This window comes from Vicugna pacos, chromosome 13, assembly GCF_048564905.1.
Source record: "Vicugna pacos chromosome 13, VicPac4, whole genome shotgun sequence".
In the NCBI taxonomy this organism is placed as follows: domain Eukaryota; kingdom Metazoa; phylum Chordata; class Mammalia; order Artiodactyla; family Camelidae; genus Vicugna; species Vicugna pacos.
In genome coordinates this window covers 51,581,346-51,598,605 of record NC_132999.1, presented here as the reverse complement: position 1 = coordinate 51,598,605, position 17,260 = coordinate 51,581,346, and the positions used below count along the sequence as shown (strand labels likewise).

The 17,260-nt window shown below is 46.9% G+C and overlaps 2 protein-coding genes across 3 annotated transcripts in view; one reads left to right on the top strand and one right to left on the bottom strand.

The window, feature by feature from the left end:
• Positions 1–6,825, top strand: part of KDM1A (lysine demethylase 1A) — a 56,129-nt gene extending 49,304 nt beyond the window's left edge. For both annotated transcript variants that reach the window (XM_072975147.1, XM_006196753.3), the window contains 6 exons: positions 417–549; positions 2,052–2,239; positions 2,692–2,806; positions 4,585–4,712; positions 5,407–5,553; positions 6,344–6,825. In XM_072975147.1, coding sequence (XP_072831248.1) covers positions 417–549; positions 2,052–2,239; positions 2,692–2,806; positions 4,585–4,712; positions 5,407–5,553; positions 6,344–6,529 — 897 coding nt within the window. In that variant the 3' untranslated portion in view covers positions 6,530–6,825. The remainder of the gene's footprint in view (positions 1–416; positions 550–2,051; positions 2,240–2,691; positions 2,807–4,584; positions 4,713–5,406; positions 5,554–6,343) is intronic.
• Positions 6,826–8,327: 1,502 nt separating this feature from the next.
• LUZP1 (leucine zipper protein 1) overlaps positions 8,328–17,260 on the bottom strand; it is a 69,438-nt gene continuing 60,505 nt past the window's right edge. Inside the window, exons 3-4 of the mRNA XM_072975146.1 lie at positions 13,909–17,089; positions 8,328–12,367 (exon numbers count right to left, since the gene is read on the bottom strand). Of these exons, the coding sequence (XP_072831247.1) occupies positions 12,212–12,367; positions 13,909–16,971 (3,219 nt within the window). The 5' untranslated portion in view covers positions 16,972–17,089 and the 3' untranslated portion in view covers positions 8,328–12,211. The remainder of the gene's footprint in view (positions 12,368–13,908; positions 17,090–17,260) is intronic.

The window sequence follows — 17,260 nt, the reverse complement described above, 5'->3', positions numbered from 1 at the left end:
AGAATCTTGACATCCTACCAAATCTGTAATGGGTTCAAAAACCAAACAAATTTTTATGATATCTAATCATCTGAATTTACTGAATCAGCTTCCTTCCCTCTCTTGCACCCCTCATTGTGTAGTATCTGGACTTGGTGATGCAGCGTTATTACAATAAAAAGTATCTCAGGAATGAGTAAACTGCCCTAATCTCACTGCCCGAAGAGAGCCATTAGGGACATTTTGGTGTTTTTTTCTTTTCTCTTTAGTTTCCTGGGGCAGCTTTCGATGAAGGCTGAGTGCTTGTTCTTTAATTTCTGCCTTAGAATATTGACTGTTGCCACAAGCTGGTGTTTTCTCACTGTTACAGAACTCAGGATAATGGCATAAATTAAATTAAGAAAGTGTGAAAATATGTACTTTTCTGTCCTCTTTAGGATGATGACTTTGAGTTTACCGGCAGCCACCTGACAGTGAGGAATGGCTACTCCTGTGTGCCTGTGGCGTTAGCAGAAGGCCTGGATATTAAGCTGAACACAGCGGTTCGGCAGGTTCGCTACACAGCTTCAGGTATGTCAGTGCTTCACTGGTAAGGTACACCTCTTACTATGGAACACGGTACTGATCTTCTGTTGAGTTTGACTTCCAGAAAAAATATTGGGTACATCTCCTGATGAGATGTCTGGTAGACTGTGACTCCTGGATGTAAAAGTTTGCATCTACAGAAAGGCGAGCCTGTGGGGCCCTTGGAGGCTATAACCCTGTCACAGCATAAACCAGAAAACGGAGGTAGTTTTTAGCATCTCTAACTTGTGCATGAATTCATATGGTGTTACAACAACCAGTGAGTTTGGATCTAGTTTAGCTAAGTATATTCTTAAATACAAGGATTTGGGCCCCTAGGCTCCAGTGTGACCCTCCCGTTGTATTTCACCATCTGCGTCTTGGCATTTGGATCCATTCTGGCTTCTCTCCAGGTGGGCTAACTGCTTAGGCCAGTTTCTCATTTTGGGAACAGTCTTGCTGATAGGTTGATTTTAGAGATGGAATTGTCCTGTAATTCCTGTGGCATTGAGCTTGGTGCTCATTATTGCAGCTTTCAGGGTCCATTTCAGAGAACTTTTCATCCACCCACCTTTGGAATTAATAGTCTTTTACAGTAGCTAGTCACCCTCCTCTCCGAGAGTCCTCATGACAGGTGGAGATGTGGCCACCAATCTTGCCTCCATAGCAGACAGTGAAACAGTTTTCCATTTAATTTTCCTTTCAGAGGCCACTTTTAGCTGGTGGTGTTGAGAAGGTCTGCAGCCGTTAAGTAGCCGTTTGCAGGCGGGTAGAGGACAGTGAGACTAACTTTTGTGTGATTTTCCCTAGTTTTGTACCACAGAAAATGGGCATGTACAGAGCACTCACTTATTTTGAGCTATTCATGTGTTTTTCAGAAATTATGTAAAGAGGCATTTATTAAAGAAAAATTGAACATAAATGAGGGAAAATTACATTAACCTATTTTCAGTACCTTTTCTGTGGTCAGCTTTGAGCTCATTCACACCCTGGCAAGCTAAGCATCACAGTGTGTTCTCATGAACAGCGTGCTCTGCCGTTTTAAGCTGCATCCCTTAGATCTGCACCACAGTTTTCTGGTATCATTCTTCTCTTGGTCCTTAGTGAGCACCTAACCACAGTGGAGAGGTATTGGTTCCATTGGGACAGGCATTTTACTGTTAATTTTGGTCTAAATTTAACTTTGGTAAATGATAAGTTCCTGTTTTTAGTCCTGAAGATCACCAGTGTATCAGTCAGGAACATGGGGTAGTATAGTGGTTAAGGTCGAGGACTCTGAAGTTGACTGTTGTGTTTGAATCCCAGATTTATTATCTGTATGGCCTTAGACAACTTACTTCATCTCTGCCTTGCTTTTCTTGTGTAAAAAATGAGTAGAACTCACTTCATAGACTTGTAGTAAGAATTAACTGAGATCACGTGTTGATTCTGCTGCTCACTAAATGTTCAGTACCCTTGTCAGTATCATCCTTATCACCAATAAAGTCTTTTCTTTCAAACCTCTCTAGGATGTGAAGTGATAGCTGTGAATACCCGCTCCACGAGCCAGACTTTTATTTATAAATGCGATGCAGTTCTCTGTACCCTTCCCCTGGGTGTGTTGAAGCAGCAGCCACCAGCTGTTCAGTTTGTGCCGCCTCTTCCTGAGTGGAAGACATCTGCAGTCCAGAGGATGGGATTTGGCAACCTTAACAAGGTAACCTTCCCTGGGCACCTCTGCACACCCACTGTACAAGCACCAGTCTTACTGCCCTCCACTCAGGAGACAGGGTTGCATTTTTGTACATTTTGCTATCTTCTCAGCTCTGTGATATCAGAGTGAGGCCTATCAGTTCATTCACTTAGTGCCTAATTACATATAAAGTACCCATTGAAGACTGTCTTCTGGGGTCACTTCACAAACCCAAGCCTACAAAAAGAGAGCTCTGAATGTCCTTCTGAGCAGTGCAGTTACAATAGGGATTTCTAGGCTCATATTGAGTTTTATATTACTATATAATATTACATATTTTATATTATATAATATTATATTAGAAGAAACTTACTTAATAAGGTCTGAGGAAGAAGTACTTCCCGTTGAGGCGCAGCTGTGCTTAAAGCCACGTTCTGAGCGCTGTCACCAGCTCATGTGCTCTTTTTTCACGGTAGGTCGTGCTGTGTTTTGACCGGGTGTTCTGGGATCCAAGTGTCAATCTGTTCGGACATGTGGGCAGTACGACTGCCAGCAGGGGTGAGCTCTTCCTCTTCTGGAACCTCTATAAAGGTAACTGCTCTCTAGTTTTAATCTTTTGCATTTTCTTATAGTAGTAGAGAATTAGGAATATTTTGGTTTTCCTCAAATAGATGGTCTTGATTTTTCATTAACTCAACAGACAATTCCTGAAATCCCTTCTAGGAGCTGGGCATATAAAAAAAAAAAAAGAAAGAAAAGAAAAAACCTGCCTTCAAGGAGCTCACGACCTAGTAGGGGATACAGTAAGGAGGTAGGCGGTCTCAGAACGGGGCAGTAAGTAGAGTGACAGAGTGAGAGCCCAGGGCACTGCAAAAGAAAACATAAGACAAAGAAATCAACTCAGCTGGTGGGGACATGCCCAGGGAAGCTTCCTGGAAGGGGAAACTTGTATTCCTCATTCTCAGGCTTTTGTATCTGATTTGCCTCTGAATCTTTGATCACTTCCCTTAGAAGATATTTATCAAACTCCCAACTCCTGTTTTACATTCTTCTGACATTGGGTTGCTCTTAATTTTATATAGAGCTTTAAGAAAAAAAAACTATATTTAGACCCTGCCTCATTCCAAGAAAAGGATGTAAGACATGCTACGGTGCAGCAGAATCAGGAGGCCTGGCCTTTGACAGTGCAGACACATCAGTTAACCAGTTTGACTTCCACCCCAGTTCTTCCAATCACTCCTCATTGCCTGATACTGAAACATCCATCACATGGCTGGGGCCACTAACTCTTCAGAGGAGCCACTTGTTCCCTGAGCACATTGCTTCCAGTAATAGCTAAGTACTCATTCTTTCTCCCCATCCAGGCCATCATGTCCTGTCAGTGCCAGCCTCACTCTCTGACCTGTTTACTTCTTTCCCAGTCTAAGCCACTCTCACCTCATACCTGTTCACTTGCCAGTAACCACTGACTGCTACCCCTGCTTTGTCTTTTGATGGCTTTTCATTATCATGGCCATCATGAAGGCCACATAATCCAGCCCTTCTCTCTGCTTCAGCTTCATCGTCTATCCCCTCCCCTGCCTCCAGGCATACCTGTCTCCTCTCCTGGAATCCTAAAAGGCATCATGCTGTCTTCTATTTCAGGCCTCTGCATTGTGCCGTGGCCTGGGCCTAGGGTGCTTTTATTTTTTTCTCCTTCTCTTCCTTCCCAGCGTGGAGTACTCTACTGAGCCTTGAGGTCTTGACCTAAATGTCACTATTTCAGAGGCTTTTCAGGACACATGTACCTCCACTGCCTCAACTCTATAAATTATGTCCTTGCATTTTCTTTATATCCTATGTTTTTCTTCACAGCTTTTATCATAATTTCATAATTCTGTATCTCTGTGATTCTTTGTTGATCTACATAGTCTAGTTTACAGCTTTTATACCCCCAGCATCTGTTACTGTGCCTATCACATAAGGCTGTTGCAGAGAGTCACCAAATGGGTGAGTAAAGGTGATGATGAGTGTGGAGGGCCTGGGATGACAACTAAAAGGATGCAGCTCTGGTCATGGAGATGTCCAAGAATTCTGTGCCTAAAGTGCAGGGACACTTGTCAGCAAGGTCTGAAATTGCATCTTCAGGACTTCCGTATTCTGCCAGGTTAAGCAGTGAAGTCTGTGAGTCACACTTCACTCACTGTGGTTTGCCAGCTCCCTTCTGGAGACAGAATTCAGGTTGCTGTTTCAGAAGGATGTCTCTAGCATGAGTGGTGCATGTCTGTTGGTCATCAGATTTCAGACAGCCAAGAATAACATGGGACCTGATGAGGTACTTGAGAAAAGTCTATAGGAAAACCCTGGAATTGTCCTTTCTGTTTCTCTAGCTCCAATACTATTGGCACTAGTGGCAGGAGAAGCTGCTGGCATCATGGAAAACATAAGTGATGATGTGATTGTTGGCCGATGCCTGGCCATTCTTAAAGGGATTTTTGGTAGCAGTGCAGTGCCCCAGGTAAGTAAGTGGGAGGTGGGGGTGGTCGGGGGCAGACTAAAGCAGGGTTTGATGTGTCTCAGGTTGCAGCATAGAGTCTTGGTCAGCACAGAGTTTCAGCTAGAATTGAGGCATGTATGCTGGGTTTACATTAATGCTAATGTTAAGAGTTCCTGCCCTGTGTGTGGGATTGAGAAGAGCCCCCAGTACGGGGCACAGGGGATTGAGAAGGGTATTTGCTGCATTTCTTTGCTTGTCTTGCCTGTTGTCTCTGCTTGTGGAATCATCTTCCTGCCCTCTCTCCTCCCCACAACCAGCTTTTAGACACTGGCCAGACTCCCTTAGGGAAGTCTTAAGAGAATCTTTTGATACTTTTTTCTATTATTCTTTCTTTGGGCCCATTGAAACACTTTCAGGCTCTTATGATTCCTTTGAGAGAAGGCATATTGCTTCATGTGAATTTTGAAAGAGAATAAAGGTCAAGTCCTGGGTAGATCGGATTCGCAGATGAGAAGGCAACCTGGAGGCTCCCTTGCAGCCTGAAGGCATTTGTGTTTGGTCCTACAGCAGCAGCGTTCATCACTGGCTAACTCATGTGTCTGTTGCCTCGTTCTCTCACTTGAATCCCCATCCATCACAGCTTTTCCACCTTTCAAAAATGATTGATTTGGCCTTGGTGTCCAGTAATAACTTCCACTTGTGGTTTTTCCTTTAGCCCAAGGAAACTGTGGTGTCTCGCTGGCGCGCTGATCCCTGGGCCCGGGGCTCCTATTCCTATGTAGCTGCAGGATCATCTGGAAATGACTATGACTTAATGGCTCAGCCAATCACTCCTGGCCCCTCAATTCCAGGTGCCCCACAGGTGAGAAACTGGCAAACTATATGTGGGCTTATTTGGAAACAAGCCAGTATCCCAGGATCTCAGGGTAAAAATGATGCCACTGGTTTTAGATATGAATCATTCTGTCCTTGGACCCTTTCAGATAACCAAGAGCAGAGAGAAAGCACTATTATTTGTGTCTGATTTTTCATATATTGGCTTTGTCAATCTAGGTAGTCTCTGTTCAGAATGGAAGAGTCCAGAGTATAAACCAATTACTTTTCCCTTATTCAGATTTTCCTTCCTAAAAAACAAAACCAAAAACATTTTAAATTGTGCCCCATTTTGTACTGGTGCATAGGATTGTTGCAGGGTCCCAATTATTTAGAGGCCTCCAGGACATGCCCCTGAGAAAAGGCCTGCTCTGAGCTGAGGGGCAGAAGTTTTCCTGAATAAGAACAAATGCTGTATTCTCTATAGTTTAGTCAGAACACCCCCAACCCCCAGTAGGTACTACATGAAGTAAAGGAAGCTCTAGAACTGGGCATCCCCCAGAATAAACCAGTAAACAAGCACCAATAGTTAAGCATCACCCTAGAACTAAGGCTGGGGTGAGCTACTGTGTTTCTGCTTCTGTCAGCTCTAGGAAGGTGCCTGCTGTAAGGGAGACCCTTTTGGGTAGAATGAAGGCCCAGTAATTGGGGTGAGCAGGAGGAAGATGGAAGGAGGGAGCCTTTAAAGGCCAGCAGGAATCTGGCAGTTCAGACACAAGAGGAATAAAAGCCTATATTGCAGCCTGCTCATTTTCTCTAATTTTTTTTTCCCGCAATAGCCTATTCCACGACTCTTCTTTGCTGGAGAACATACAATCCGTAACTACCCAGCGACAGTCCATGGTGCTCTGCTGAGTGGGCTGCGAGAAGCAGGAAGGATTGCAGACCAATTCTTGGGGGCTATGTACACCCTGCCTCGCCAGGCCACTCCAGGCGTCCCTGCACAGCAGTCCCCAAGCATGTGAGACAGATGTATTCAAAGGGAAGAGGCTGATATGTATGTCTTTTGCTGCATAAGCAAAGCTCTTCTAGCAATATTAGATTCCACTGAGAAATTCACCCTGGCATCCGGGCTCGTGGTGGTCAGGTAGCCAAGGAGGTTGCCTCCTTTAGGTGATTTAGAGCAGGGTAGGCCTTGTCCGTTAGTGTGGGCGTCTGCGTTCTTTGTTAGGACTGAGGCAGGCAAGCACTCTGCGAGAACATCTAGCCTGTGTGTGTGGTGAGTTTTTATATTTTGAGAATAAAACTTCATAGAAAATTAGTCCTATCTTTTTTGTTTCCCCTTAGGGTTAGAGTTATATATACAAGGCAGGGGTGTTACTCCTTTGAAAATGCCTTTTATCCATGTTTAAATAAGTAAGATGTTTATATAAAGGAGAAAAAATGGTTTGGTTGAGTCAAAAGATAGGGCTGGGGGGGGGGGGGTTCCCATAGAGGCAAAGGGCTTCCTGGTCTGTGGGGCTGGACTTCCCCACTGGGGTTGTAGGGTAACTGTGCCAAGGGTATGAAGCTGCAGGTCAAGCATATGGAAACTGAATGAATTTTCAAGATAACACAAAACTTGATACAAAGTTTGGGTGGGCCTCTGGCAGACCATTCTGGCTCTATTCCACCAGATTCTCTCCATGGGTATGTGCTAACTTTCCACTTCTGACCAAAATACTGGTATAAAAGTTTAAAGAGATCAAGGGTTTAGGTAACTTAGCTGGTGTATTAATTTCCTATTGCTGCTGTAGCAAATTGCCACAGCGGACTTTAAGGAAGATTCCATTTCCTTGCCTATTTCGGCTTCTAGTAACTGTATTCCTTGACTTGTGGCCCCTTCCTCCATCTTCAGAGCACATTACTCCAATCTCCGCTTCCCTCATCACCTTCCCTAGTTCTGTAGTCAGATCTTTTTTCTAACTCACAAGGATACTTGTGATTTCGTTTAAGGCCCACCCAGATTGTCTCCCCCAATTTCAAAATCCTTAATCAGATTTGCAAAGTCCTTTTTGCCGCATAAGGTTAAAACATTTTTACAACAAAAAGGGATCAGTGCCTTTTCCTTCCAAAGGGCTCCTAACAGACAGTGTTACTGTAAGTGTATGAACATAATCTGCTTCTGGAAATTGGATTTCCCCGTTAGTCGATTCTTCCCTATAATTAGTTTAAATGAGGTTTTATTCTTAGTACAATTCAAGGGATATTACATTGGTGGTCTGACTGGAAGATGAAGATGGATCTTCCCCTAGTCTTGGACTGAATGACAGCTATGGGAAAAATTTACACACCAGGATCAGGGCAGGTGGTGTAACTGAGGTAAAGGTGAGAACAGCATGTAATAGAAAGTGTACTGACTTTGGAATATGACCTATATTTGAATCCTAGCTTTGCCATGAATATTGTTACCTCAGCGGGGTTAGGGTATCTGATCCAATGGTACGTGCTTTTTAAAGAGTTTGTTTTTTAAATAAATGGCATAGGCAGCTTGAGACACAGATGATGGGGTGTGTGTGTGTGTGTGTGTGTGACAACAGATAAACCTAAAAATAAAATGTAGCAATGAAACAGCTGCTATGATTCTAACTCCAGTTATATGGGTCTGAGAAATGTCCTTTTCCAAGCCTCAGCTACAGTTCCAGTCCTTACAGCATCAGTAATTGCCTGAGTATTTTAAATAAAATACAGTGAAATATACTAGCTACATCAGTGCATAGCAACAGTTGTACGCAGAGATGACATCAACAAAAATGGCATCACTGACTCACACGCACACAGAGCACGTGGAAACTAGGGAGCTTTATTGGTTACATATTGTGCTGCAGAGCCAACAGACAGCATTAGAGCCAGAGGATACATGCAGACAGGCAGCTTCAACTATACACATGCACCCAAGGAGCCCTGAGTCACTGCTCATGGCTTCGCCCTGGTTTCCAGCGACAGGGTCCAGCCTCCTTGGTCCCAGGCTTGGAGCAGGAATGTAGGAGAAGCTGCTGCACCTAGACTCCAAGGGGCGGCGGCGAGACCAGAGCACCTGCCTGAGCAAGTAGGTGCGGACCAACAAGATACTGATACCCCCTGGCAAGGGGGCCTATGATGCAATAACAGTTTGAGGGCTGTTTCCCTAGCCCTCCCAATCTTTAAAATACAAAAAAATAGACTATATTCTCTTAAAAATACATTCCATTCAGTACATGTTCTGAGCTGTGAAGCAGCAGGAAAATAGGGCCCCTTTCCTATGATCTTGGTTGTGAGGCTTTGAGGAGAACCCTGATCCCCACCTGGGGTATTTAAAAGGTAATCCCTAAAAGCAGCTCTTTCAATGCAGTCTTGTCAGATTAATGATTTAAAAAAACAACAACAACAAAACAAAACACCAACAAAGGCAGCTGGGGACTCAGAGGCAGGGTCCCTATTCCTTTACTGGGAAGTGGTGGCACTTGGCACTAACCCACCAAAATGAAGAACTAAAACGACCCCAGGATGACAAGTCCAAGATCAGTATAGACCCTCCCACACCCCACAATGGGGGTGAGTTATGTGCAAGCTTGCCCGTGGCTGAGGTTGGAGTCCTTGGCCCCACTGCAAATCCCTTTAACCCACCTCTGACCTACACTCTGTTTCATTGCCATGCAGAAGCAAACGCAGCCATGGCTTCTCTGCCCACCATCCCTGCAGCTTTCTCTGATTGTTTCTAGTATCAGAGTGGTGAGAGACGTGGCAGCAGGTGGAGACCAGCTCCTGGCATTTAGCCAGCTCTGCTTCCTCCAGCCAGGCAGCTCTGGAGTGCCAGGTTCCCCAGCCTTACTAGGAACTCCCACAGCCATACACCTGCCAGTAAAACTCAAGAGTTAGAGCCAAGCTGCAAAAGATGCTTGTCATAAAAGTGGGGTTGTTGGCTGGGGCAGTGGGAATATTTGGCTTGATTAGACAGCTATTCGACTATCAGGTCTCCCATTTGGAAGTTTCCTCCAGGACCCCTGATGGTGAGGCCTGGGTCCAGACGGTCACACACCTAGGCTGCTTTTCAAAAATGGGCCTTCCAACTTTGGAATTTGAGAGCCAGCCTTGCCAGCCATTTGAAGCCTAGAGGAACTGAACCTCTAGCCTTCACTTGCTATTGCAAATGGTATTTTCTGTAATTGCTGAGGACATTTAAAAATAAAACCTTTTTTACAGCGACTCTAGAAAATGTGCAGATTAAGGAAACAAAATATTTATCCTGAAATAATTGTTACAATCAAACCCTATTGCACTCAGGTTTTAAGATAGCAGCCCCAGCAAGAGGGCACCAGAGCTGTCCCTCTTCCATAGAGCATTTTGGGTGGTGGCAGATGTTGGTGCTGCTGAAACATGGAAAGATCCAGACTTTGGCACCAGGAGCTACAGCACCAGAATCCAGGGCTCCAACGCCCAAAGACAGGAATTATTGGCGAGATCTTTGTAGGCATGGCTTGGCGCCTGTTTTCCACCAGCAAAGAGCCACAGACTAATTTCCTAGCCTCAGCTGACCACCACAGAGGTCTGTTTTCTTTGGACTCTCAGGGTTGCCAACCAGTGAAGAATGGCAGGGAGACTTCAAGTGAGAGGCTGTAGCCTTGAGCTAGTTTCTGGCCAGTGACTCAGCAAAAGCAGCAGGAAGAGAATTTGAAAACAGCATCTTAAGTTGAGCATCTGAGGCAGCGATGTGGAGAAAAGGCAAGCCACATGATTGGCAAACTCCGGGAAAATGGAAGTATGAGCAAAACACTCCTGTCTGTGAAAGTCAGGTAGGTACTTCCCCGAGACTCCTCCAGGATCGCCAGATCTGACGCAGACAAGGGCGAGGTGAACGCTGGTTCCCACACTGAGTGGAGGCAGAGAAGCCCCAAGCAGCACTGGAACAGGAGACACACCAGCTTGCGTCATGGAAAGCCCGTGGCCTGCTGTGTGGCACTGGGCAAGGCTGGTGCTGCGAAGGGCCACAGAGACCACCTAATCTGACCCTTTCGTTTCATAGATTGGAAAAATGGGGCCAAGGGAGCTTCTCTGAGTTCATCCTCATGACATTAAAACATGGGGAACTGTAAAGAATAAGACCCAGAAAAACGGTGTTGGGGGAACACATGCAAACCCATTTGGACAGTACCTTCTGAGAGTGAGAATCACCTCCCCACAGGAGAGTGAAAACAGAAAAAAAATCTTAGAATGCCAGATTTAGGACCCCTAGTGACCATCCATTTCAAATAACTCATTTTACAGATGATAGGGAAACAGAGGATCCAAGAGGACGGTGACTTGCCTAAGGTCACATAGCAGGGAAGTACAAAGCCATGAAGAAAATTCAGTTTTCCTGACTTCTAATGCTGTCTTTTCACTATGAAGGAACAGTGTCTGCTTCATCAAGGTAGCTTTTTAAAGGGGATCCCCTTCTTTGAACTGAGAGAATGCAGTTTAAAAAAAAAAGCACTGCCAAGAGCGTATGGTTCCTTCCCAATGTCACTGGTATAAGGAAAGTAATCAATTTTTGTTTATGTGGCTTCCTGAAAGGTTTGCTGCATTCTGAACTGTATAAACCTGGGGCCCTTGTAGGCACGTATTACCTTTCCTCCAATGAAGTCATCGTATTGACAGTCGGTTTGCAGAAACCGTGGGCCCTCTCCTGTAGGAATGCATCAGCTTGGTAAAGTGCGATACCTCCTCCGTGGGGGGTGAGGAGGAGGAACAAAGTCCATGCCTTCCATGGAGCTATTGCTTTGTGGAGTGACTAAAGGGAAATCGCTTCTTCCTGTCCGCTTTTCCCCTTGCTGGCACTTCCTAGAAGGCAGAGTATGCTGGGTCAGGCCCAGTTTAGTCTGGGAATATTCCAAAGGAGGAAACAACGAAGTCAGCCTGAAGTCTCCAGCCACAGGAGAGGAGCAGGCAAGGCCAGCAGCATTCATTACTGGAGCCCCGGGAAGGAGATGCATGAGGCTTGTGCACTTCCAGGTGCCTCTGGAAGGTGAGCGGAGTTGGGGTTGGGGGGAGGGGTGACGTCATGCCAGTAGGTGGGTACCTGTGTGCTCTGCCCCCAGGAAACAATGGCCAGCCAGGTCCGAGAAACTTCAGCCTAAAGGGTAGTCCCATAAACCCTTAAAGGCAGCACAGACCTCTTCTGCTGTAAAAGCCTGCGGAACTCCAGAGAGGAAGAGATGGAAGCCCAGATGGAGCCGATGGCTGGTGGGTGCTTAGGCCCCTAGGGCAAACAAGCAGTGATGTGGATGTGGTGAGGAGACTAAGGAGTCAACATGAACCACACAGAAGGGGCTGCTCTGTGACACACAATCCACCAAGGAGTGGAGAAGGACTACTGGCTGCTGCTGTGTGGTAAGGATACAAGGGGCTTCTGCATCTTTCCTCATTTGGGGTCCAAAGTGGCCCACCCTACCTTGGGGACAGGTACAAGGAGAGAAGACTCATGCATCAGGGGAGGCTGGGCCTGGGTGACCATGTCCAGCTTGTAGTTTCTGATCCCCTCTGGTCAACTGGCAAAAAATAACTTAAGCCACAGCCCGGCTCTCTGGCACAGTCTCCCAGCCACAGCCTGGTATCTGGCCTGGCTAACTGGCCTTGGATCCTTCTAGGGCAGGAAGGTGGAAAAGCTGAGAAGCGGGAGCAGAGGAGACAGCAGACCTCATCCGGCTGGCTCAGTTCTCCTCAGCACACGGCCTGCTTGGCCGTAACCGTTCCTCAGCCCGAGCGCGCCCAGGCTCTGGCAGCCCCTGCTTCCCAGACAGTTCAGACCGTTCTAGGGAGTTGTGCAGCCGCCTGTAGACACTGAGTGTGCAGTCATCACCTTCCTCCTGTGCCAATAAATGACAAAAGTCAGCTGTGGAGGACAAATAATGAGAAACAAGACAGCCTCACACCCACCCCAGTGGTCCTCCCCCCACCAGCCCAGGGAGATGGAGTGCAGACAGACCACAGCAGGACTGCAAAGATCTGCTTTGGCCGGAGGAAGGCCAATATAAAGGTTCCAGCTACCAGCTCCGAGCTGCCGGGGCCCCAGCTCCAAGCTGCCAGGGCCTCCTAGGGTGGACTGGGCAGCTCACACTGAACAGCGGCCCTATAAGGACACGGCCTGGAATGGGGCACTGGAGTGCTCCCCTAAGCAGGGGCAGAGGCAGGGGAGTAGCTGAAAAGGAAACTGGACGGCTCTTACCCAACCTACAAACTACCAGAAGCCTTTCCTACTGTATCCCACAGTGCCCCTTGCCCTGTATTTCTCAGCCAGCCAGTCCTAGACAACTTTCTCCCTACTCCTCTTCTACTGGAATCCTGCCTTTTTAGTGCTCTTGGCAGATCAGAGAATACAAGCATGAGTGAAAGTCAGGTTGGCAGGGTGAAAGAGCATTGGATTTAGAGGCAGGAATCTTGGATTCAAATCTTAGCTCTTCCAGTAATGCATCTGGGTGGCCTTGGGTAAGGCACTTTCTGTCTCTGACCTTCAGTTTCTACGTCTAAAAAATGGGGCTAATATCCCCCCCCATATTCCAGGGCTGCTGGAGAGACTGAACAAGATGGCGTGGAAGTGCTCTGTCCAGTGTTAAGTGCCTTGTAAAGACCCAGGGCATTTCAAGTTAACACACAGTCACTACCTGACTTTCAAGAGAAGGGAACAGTATCTAGGTGAAAAATGCCTGTCTTCATTACAGGAGCCACATCTGAAAGACACTCCTGGGGGCTTCCCCTTCAGATGTTGTGCTGACACTCTGACCCTCAAAGAAGGGAAGATTCTTGATTGGTCTCTCCAGTAACAAGCCATACCGAACCAGCCCTGCCCTCAGACAGGTGTCTGGGACAAAAAGTGTTGCTCGGGCATAAAGCTTATCAAAGTAGGCCCACTGTGAGCCCTAGCTCTCCTCAGCCCCTATATGCCAGCAGTTGGCAAAGATCTGCTGTCTATTCCTTGGCTCCATCTCTATTCTACAGAAAGGACCCCGAGCTTCCTCCTTTCACCCAGAGCCTCCAGCAGCTGCAGCTAATTCTTGTGCTTCTAGGCAATGCTCTGTGGGGCCATAAAGGGAGCTCTGGCTACTCTGGCAAACAAGAGAACAGAGGCCATACTCTTTTTTGTGGCCTTCATCTATGAAGGCAAAATAGAGGAGACAAAGTGGGGAAAGAATTTAGGAAATTCATGCTGCTCTCTGCCAAATACCTTCTTCAAGGCCAAACCCATCTTATTTTCAACAGTTCTCAAACCACCCAGTTCTAAGCAGTGTTTCCCAGCCGCATGGTCTCCATAATCCTGAGTCACACAGGCCAGGGCAGAGGGGAACAAAGGAGAAGATAAAGGAGAAAACGAGAAAGGGGAAGGGGGGAGAGAGAAAGAAATGGGACTTACCATGCCTGTTGAGTGGTTCCAGGCTGTGGCCGAGACAGCATCTCCTACCCGATTCCGACGAGTGAGCACCTCTGACACGGTGAGGCTGCTTTGGGTCCTTCTGGAGGAGAGCTCGGGGGCATCTCCTGAGTGTCCCACCCTTTGAGTGCCCTGCTCAAAAAGGTGTGAACTGGGCTGTTCAAGGTCTGAACAGTCTGTGGAAGACCTTTGGGTGTAGGCGTTGGTTGATTCCACATTTTTACCTATTCGAGCTGGGGGGTCTTCTAAAGAGTTCAAGTCTCGCCTACTCTTCCAGGCATTCCGCACAGTAACGTGTCTGGCATCTGAAGAGCCCACTTCTAAAGGGGCACTATGGCTTTTCCACCTGATTGTCTCCGCTGCGGGTGCATGGCTGTTCCTCTCCATGGGATCTGATGGCTTGATTATAATGCTGCTCCGAGAGACCACAGTTTCTGGCCTGTTCTTCAGGGGCCCATCTCCCATTCTTTCAGCTTCTGTGAACTGCAGGGTGATGTCATGTTTGTGAATGGAGAGCTCAAAGGGGGAGCTGACGTGGTTGCTAACTGACGTGAGCTCTGGCAGCCCAACCTGGATGTTGCTGGTGGATGTGTGCCTCTCCCGCAGGGCCTCGCTGGGGGCGGCCCTCGGGCTGCTGCTGTCGGAGGGGTATATAGTTATACTGCTTGTCACTTTGTTTGGCCCTGGTTTGGAAGTAGATTTCTGTTTCTCCAGTGTGACCTCAGTTCCAGATCCTCCCATGATTTTTTTCACATCCTTATCAATGATAACAGGTTTAATGATGGCTCTAGACCGCAAGGCCTCTCTGGGGCTGAAGGGCCGCTGGCTTTTTACCCCGGCACCATTGGCCTCTGGGAGCTCCACGGCATTGGTGGGGGCTCTGACAGATTTCCCAGATTCACTTTCTGTTCCTGCATCTTTATCATTCTCAAATAAGGAGGTTCTAAGTCCCCCTCGGGGTTTGGCTTTTTCTCTACAGTTGGGCTGTTGCTTGGGGTCTGGCTCTGGAGTGATGGTTGTGTTTACCAATTTGGCAGTAACAAGAGACACCATGTCCATGTCATCATCTGAGTCTGGCTTCTCTCTGCTACTGGATTTGATGACTCGACACCTCAAGGCCTCATGCTGACCACTGTCTTCCATCACAACTGCTACGGGTTGATCAATTCCATCTTTACTTGGGGTTGAAAAGCCCTGAAGGATGTTCTCTTGGCTTCTGGAGCTATAATACTTTGATAAAGGTGGAGCCTTGGAATTGGATAAACTGGTATCAGCCTCTGGGGCGTTGGCAGCCTTTTTGCCCTTAGAGAGCCCTTCTGAGGAAGATCTCCTAGACGTAGCCAGAGCTCCAATGGCCTTAGAACTGCCAGAGTCTGCGGCCTGAGTTATTTGACTTCCATTGCCAGTCACCTGTCCTCTCTTGCCAAAGAGGGCTTCAGTGGAGGTGTCAGAAGCCTTGTCACCTCTCCCCGATATGTCATTGGGAACAGATCCATGGGTGGTATCACTGAATGTTCGTGTTGTCTTCTCTACTTTTCCCTTCAACCCACTCTCAGTACCTGACTTGGGGGTGCCCTTCCAAACTTTATTGTGCTCCTGAGCAGCTGGAGGGTAGCGGCTAAGCACCGATGGCTGCTCCCTAGACTTCTTCCCTTCACTCTGAGAGGAGCCAGACACAAATCGATCTTCAGTTCTCTTTGTCTCCTGAGTCCCACTGTCTATACCTGCCCCTGTGTTGGCAGCTTTGGCTGCCCTCCTGTTGGTAAAACTGGGAGAGGAAACCTGCTTGTTGCTCAGAGAATAGTTTTCATTGTTGAAAGCGAACTCCTTGTTTCGGTACCTCTCCCGCTTATGCTGAGGGGACAGCTCCCGGGCTGTGTGCTTGGACACAGGTGCCTCGTTCCCATGGCCTCTATACTTAGTCCTCTCGTGCCTGCCTTTGCTGGACAGGAAAGTGTCTTCCCCTTCCACCTCCCCATTCTCTAACTCTTTCTGTTTCTTGATTTGTAGCTTTACCTCCTCCAACTGGCTGGCTAAGAGTTTGTTTTTATTTTGTTCACTTAGGTAATTATCCTGAAGGTCATTATTTTTGGCCTTCATTTTCTTAAGCTCTTCCTCCAGAGATTCAAAATGTTTGATTTGTGTCTTAAGTTTCTCAATCTCTTGGTTAAGGTCTTTGACTTTGTTGTCTTCCTGATTTCGGTTCTTTTCGTTTTCTGATTTGTTTCGTGTTTCATTCTCTACCTGCTTCAGATAGTCCAGAGAGCCCTTCCTTCTCGATTCCTTGCATGGCAGTGTGGAAGAGATACCATCCTCGATGCGTAGGTCATTCCTTTCCAGAAGATTAGAAGCATTCCTTGTATAATCTCGATTCATTTTTTTGTTCTGCTCCAATTTTTGAGTAAGTTCTTTTATCAGTTTCTCGTTTTCTTTCTCCTTTTCATTCAAGTATTTTCTCTCACTTACAAAGCTCAGAGTTAATGATTTCAGCTTTTCCAATTCTGACACTAAACTCTGCTCAGTTTTATCCAGCCGGTCCTCAGAAGATTCCAGTTCTTTCACTTTGACCCTGAGCATTTCCAGCTCAGAGGAGATTTTCTTCGTCAGGTTTCTCTCCTCATTCAGACTCAAACAGAGTTGGGTACAGTCATTCTTACTCCTGCTAAAGGCCTCCTCTAGCTTCTCCAGCTCAGCCATTCGCTTCTGAAGCCGCTCAATCTCAGATTTCAGCTCCCGGGTGAGGTTTTCCTCCTCTTCAAGTTTCTCCTTCATCAGCTGACAGAGATCCTCTGCTCTCTTAATTTCCTCATCTTTGCCTTCGATTCTCAGCACTCGCTGGCGCAGCACCTCAATCTCAGCCAACATGCTGGAGTTGCTGCCTTCCGCCTGAATCACCTTGTCCTGGAGATCCAGGAGCTCATCCTCCGCTTTCTGAAGGTTTTTTGTGGCTTCCTCCAACTCATCGAGGCGGCGGCTCAGACTCTGTAACTTAAAGCGCAGGTGGCGGCTGGAGGCAGTATCCTTGTAGCTCGTAAGCTCAGCCATGTCTACTGACAGCCAGTGGGGGTTCCTAGAGGCATCCAATTCCACTCGAGGGGTAAGAAACAGTTACCTTTCTCTTGGCATCCACAATCTTCTTTGGCAGCTGAGGACCATTATCAGTCTACAGAAGAAAAGCAGAAAGCACGTCAGGCAGCAAATCTAGAGCTCCTCTTCAGCTCCCAGCTGTAAAGAGTTACCGTGTGCAATTCTTATGTCTAGAACACAGCAGGCGTTGAGATTGGTTAAATGAATGAATCTGAATAAACCTGCAGGAAAACACTAGTTCTTTATG